Source organism: Octopus bimaculoides, chromosome 3, assembly GCF_046866305.1.
Source record: "Octopus bimaculoides isolate indiv1 chromosome 3, ASM4686630v1, whole genome shotgun sequence".
NCBI lineage: Eukaryota > Metazoa > Mollusca > Cephalopoda > Octopoda > Octopodidae > Octopus > Octopus bimaculoides.
Window position 1 is genome coordinate 108,540,387 of NC_142930.1, and position 6,000 is coordinate 108,546,386.

Here is a 6,000-nt window from a genome sequence, read left to right on the forward strand (position 1 = left end):
CTATAATGCAGGGTAGTCATATATGCCATCTACAACAAAACTGAACCCAAAACCATGTGGTTGGGAAGCAAGCTTCTTACCACACAGCCACGTTGTGCCTATATATATAGGAATGCATTTTATTTCAATGTGTATTTACATTTTATTTACAACGTTATAGATGAATTTGCGCTAGTAACCAGAGTCCTGATGATATTAATAAGAATTTTCTTGAATAAGTAATGTTTAAGTTTAAATGTTCTTAGAACTTCATTACTGTCTTGGAGGTTATTGTTTAGTCACTAGCCAACTTTGATTGAGTAAACCTTATAGCCAAGGAGATTCACAGGTCCCTTACACTTCTATACAGTTTGGTCCAATGGTTCTCAACTGGGGGTCCATATAAGATTCTGTTGTTAAAATTTATCTCTAGTAAACTGGTTATACTTCTACAATACACCAAATATTTAAAAAAAATTTTAATACAATACTTAATATTCAATTATAAAAATACAGTAGGATTTTGTAACTTTGAATGGCTTTGGGGATCCAGTAGACTAAAATAAGGATCAAAGTGATCCATAGGCAAAGGGTGGTTGAGAATCACTGGTCTGGCTCAGAGGGGAAGCACAGTACCTATAACTCTTTTCAGGGCTTCTATGACACATGGGAACAAAGGAGGAAGTCACTCTCAGGTTTGAGTCCTCACTTAAATGGCAACAACAGAGTGGACTTTGCTAAAGGCACTCAAGGTTCGTATTGTGGTCTTAAAAGATGGTAGGATGTGATTTGAGGAAGATTTGGGTGCATTTTCTGGCAAGTTGAGCAACGAAGAGAAGGTACCTTACTGGGGGTCTTGGAGGTGTTTTTATTAATGGGAGAATTACAGACTGCGAAAGAGGTGATGGTAAAAATCAAAATGGGCAAAAAGACTTGCAAGAAAAAAGCTTGAAGCTTAGACTCCACTCACAACCAAATACGATTTGGTAGCCTATACAATCGTTAGCAGACACAGTCACTCTCTTGACCCAGTTAAGGATGAGATGGCTAGTGGTGGTGGGGAGAGTGCTGCAGCAGAAATAAGCTGGTTGTTAATGATCCAGGAATTGAACGTACGACCATATAATCGTATACTCCACACCCTAACCGCTAGGCACACACCCACACACACCTAGTAGCTAGGGTGTAGAGAGAGCAAAATACAGACTGTTGAGGAATGCCGAAGATAATAGACCAGGAATAAAAAGTTTCATTTGCACAGGTTGTAATGACTCTACCAAAGAGCAAACTAACTCGAAATCATGTAAATAAAACTGAAGCATTCGCTATTTCAAACTTTATTGGTGCCAAAGCAATACAACTTAATATAAATATTCGAAGATACATCATTTAACTTACTGCTAGAGTCGAATAAATGGAACTTTTACTTTCTTGGGGGTTTAATTGCACAAGATCTAAGGAATTGCAGTGGATAGTTGGATAGTTTTTTTTTTTTTTAAGAATAATAAAAAAAAAACTTATAAAACTATTTTACGTTTTGAGTTCAAATACCGCCGGAGTCGACTAAAAAGTACCAGTTGAGCATTGGAGAGAAGGGGGTCAATGTAATTGATTTACCCTACTCCTCTCTCGGAATTGCTGGCCTTGTGCCAAAATTTGAAACCATTATTACAACCTGTTTTCTTTGTTTGGTAACGACAAGTACCCAAAATGTGAAGATTAACCTCTCGTCATATCAGTTGTCCTTCCGAAGTATACTGAGAGGCGGTGAAAGTTACAGCAAAGTTTGCTACAGGAAATATGTTCAGCATCATGTGAGCTTAGGTTGAACAAACAAAGGCGTTCTTGCTGTGACCATCCCTCTTCACCCCCGCGGTTTAGTTTTTGTAGATGTATTCTATCTAAATGAGTCGCAGGAAACTATGTAGTGATGTGAGAATTAGTAACAAAACAGTGTTTAAAGGAAAATAAACTAGCATTGGAAGTAGAAGTCGAGCTTATTAAACAAAACACTTTTACAATTAATCACAGGGTAGCAGCGCTAATCAGTGATAAATACAAGGTTATTACCAGTTCAAATATGCTTGGGGCATACTGGTTCGAATATGCCCCAGGCATATCTGAACTGGTAACCGTGTACTTTTACAATTCTCTTTCCAAATAACCAAGCCAGCGAGGGAGCCTCTACGCAGTCGCTCGACCTGCTAGAAATAGCAGCCAAATCACAGCATGGTGTCTTAAAAACGGTAAGGACATAATAAACAAATGTAGGCATAGACAGCTGTAAAATGACGAAGCAGTCGTGACGAGAAAGATCTGATCATAAATTCTGGTTGATCTGGGGCTAAACAGAGACATTTCAAACAGTTACATCAAATATATATATATATAAACAAATAGTAAATGAGTATATGCATATATACGTACAGGTATGTGCATACCGACATCCACCTGTATGTATAGGTGCATATCTGGGTACAGGACATTGCAAACAAAACGTAGACGAGAAAACGCACAAGCCACATAGAGAACATTCTTCTTCATCGGCTACCCCGTTTTAACACCGGCGTTTCGAAGAGCTATATATATATATAATACGAATATTATGTGAGTATATGCATATATACGTACATGTATGTACATACCTACATCTACATGTATATATAGATGCATATCTGGGTACAGGACGTCACAAAAAAAAAACGTGGACAAAATGAAAAACAGAACATAAACAGAGCACAGAAAACAAACAGACCACATAGAGAACACGCACACACACACACACATATATATATATATATATATATATATATATATATATATATATATATAAGTGGTAGGTTTGCCTCGATCCTTCAGGGGTAGTCTGAAGCATCCAAGCAATCACAGCGCATCAAACAATCACAAACATCACGTGGCGATGCGCTTGACTAAAACTGGAACAATGTTCTTAAATAGCACCCACCCTATATCCTCTTACAAGAAGACCAACGCAACAACTAAAACGTAAGGCTCTATTTACCTATCACCACTAGCACACCACCACATATATTACACCCAATAATTACTTCTCCTACATTTCGCACACCACAAACTTCGAATATACCCTTCAACACTCTGAAGAGATCGGCCAAACTACTGGCTGGATCGAAACGTGCGTAAGTGACTATGACATAATATACAAAATGACTCATTACATAACCTAAACCTCCACACTGACTCATTTCACAAGCTCCGCATAATAAAACAACGGCTATCTAGTCCAACGAAAATGCTTTTTCTTGTATTTGTTGCTCCATTCTCCAAGTAAATATATATATATATATATATTATTTTGCTTAAAAGAGTTCCAACACTGTCTGTTTTTTATGTTTTATTTATATTCCTGCAGAACTAATGTGGGGTATAGAATATGGAATATACAATATATAATATGATATACAATATACAATATAAAATAAAATAAAATAAAAATGGATGGCACCATGAAAGAAAGTATTGAATGTAGATGAAATATTGAGTGTTCAATATAAAGGATCAAATATATAAATATAAATATATATATATAAAGGCGACTCGAGTTTCAGGGCTATTTCCCTTCGTCATGGCCGGTATGACAGACTTTAACACTATATATAGTGTTCAAGACAGTTTGATTTGGATTCCGTGCTACTTCAAGTTTCGAAGCCCCTAAAGGAGCCTCTCCTCAGGCCAGTGGAAATCCATAAACATCTTTCCATTTACATTACAAAAATATTAGTTGTGAGAGATAATTATATTTATGAATGAGTGTGCACTTTTAATAGACGATCCAGTTCTTATCTGAAATATCACGTGTTGGAGCACAGGAGCAGAAAGAAAAAAAGTTCTACCGAAAATTTATTTGTTATAGGACAAAGTTCAAGTAACTTGAAACTGCAGAAATTATAAACAATATAAACTGATTACAGTCAAATGAACAGCGGTGGAGAATTCTAATACGTGAAAGTATTGAGGATTTGGAATAATTCATCAATTTCGTACAAACGTTTAAGTGTCCGAAGGAAACTTTTGACAAGACTTATTTTAAACAGGTATCATTCATATACAAAGAAAACCAGTTGTAGTTCAGCCGAATACTGTATACAGTAAAACTCATTAATCATATAAAAGCATTCTTAATAATTATTCGGTTCAACAGCTCCACGTTGCCCTTAGGGGCGTTTGGAGGGAGGCATTTTATTGCAAACATACAGAGCAGTACTTAGAGCCTAAAAAAATCAAAATTTTCTCCCATTAGTATGAGAGGGTGTGCAAACGGTGATGGGCGCAAGCACTTTATCATCTGACAAAGGCAAAAAGTTATCCCTTGTTGCTTAGTCCCATGTGAATTCCGATTAAAAAGAACTATCTATGACGAAAAGGCATTCAAATCATAACCATATTGGATATCATTTTATCTCAGCATGCCTAGGGTTACACCATTTAACGTTTCCATTTTCTTTAAAAACGAGTAACGTGTGAGTCAGAGACTTGGCTGCTATTTCTAGTAGGCCGATTGACTTAACGTCTAACATAGACGCCTTTTCAATGAATGCGTGACATTTAAATGTATGGAACCATTTGCAAACAGTCAGCAGACACTGGAGAAAGTGGAATATATTGTTCACGCTTGAATCAGTAAATGTAAATGTACAGTCTAACTTAACAGGACTTAAATGTACAGTCTAACTTAACAGGTCTTGAATGTACAGTTGATATTTTACCAAAATATAATGGAATATTGGTTGACAACAGTTGTCAAAAGTAAATTATAGTTTCGGCAATACGATTATAGGTCTTGTATATAAATATTAACAATAATGAACGAAATATTTCATGCGCCAAGTATATGTTAAATAAATAGCAACTGAATATTAGGAAGTTTTTATGAAAAAAGCTGACTTAAAAAATAAGAGTAGCAAAGAAACCTTATCATATTTGAAAAAAAAAAAACCCCTATCTATTTCACAGATATAAGCAGACGAAAATAGTAAACGACATTTAAATTGCATTAGCTGTGTGTGTGTGTGTGTGTGTAAATGATAGCATGTTCGTGTTTTCTTTTTCTCGGATGAATTATCTAAAAGCAAGCTTCGAAACCAGCTCGCCGGGACAGTTCCCCTATAACTCATCATAAACAAAAGCGGTTCCTTCATTTCGATTAATAAAATAACAGCTCCTCCAAATATATATATATATATATATATATATATATATATATATATATATATATATATATAAAAGAAAAGTGGGGAGGACAGGTGATTAATCAAATAGAAACTAACTGAGGTAACAAATCAAGAAGTATCGTTATTACATAACAGCATAACTACAACACAAACGGACAGCGTTATAATAAGGATAGAAGAAAGAAATCAGTTATACTAGAACGACATGAAGTTATAAATAATAATAATAATAATAATAGTCTTACCTTCAGTACACACCATGATATTAATAGTACCAAGTACAGACATGTACCCCGTAAATACATCGTAGATGTCTAAATGTATGAGTGATGTATTCTTCACACGGGTTGGTATGTTATACACAAAAAGAAATATAAATAAATAACCAAGTTGGTGTCAGTTTCTCTTGAATCAACCGTGATCAAGGAGAGAAAGATGCGTTAATTGTAAGTCAATGGTTGTTGTTTAGTTATTCCAACATATTTATAGACCGTCAGAAGAGGACGAAGGAGACCCGAATGAATCGATCGACGGAGTAACAACAGAGTGAGGAATCAGGCTATTTCTTCCTCAATGACAGGAGAGTAGATCACATGACATACAAATCTGATCAGGCCACCCGAAAACAACAACAACAACAGCTGCTGCCTACTTAATAACCATCGACCGATTATTTAATTATCGACTCACTTTTTTTTAAATATTTTTATCACTTATCGTTACTGTTCACCTTAAAATGCTTTACTATGTCAATATACATATACGTCAAGATAAAACTTTTTTAAAGCGATTGTTTTTTTGTTTTTTACTT

The 6,000-nt window shown here is 35.3% G+C and overlaps 1 protein-coding gene across 1 annotated transcript in view; it reads right to left on the minus strand.

Annotated features, from left to right (window-relative positions):
• The window catches only part of LOC106869623 (NPC intracellular cholesterol transporter 1), a 69,325-nt gene extending 63,588 nt beyond the window's left edge, over positions 1–5,737 (minus strand). Inside the window, exon 1 of the mRNA XM_089349462.1 lies at positions 5,435–5,737. Within this exon, the coding sequence (XP_089205588.1) occupies positions 5,435–5,494 (60 nt within the window). The 5' untranslated portion in view covers positions 5,495–5,737. The remainder of the gene's footprint in view (positions 1–5,434) is intronic.
• Positions 5,738–6,000: the final 263 nt, after the last annotated feature.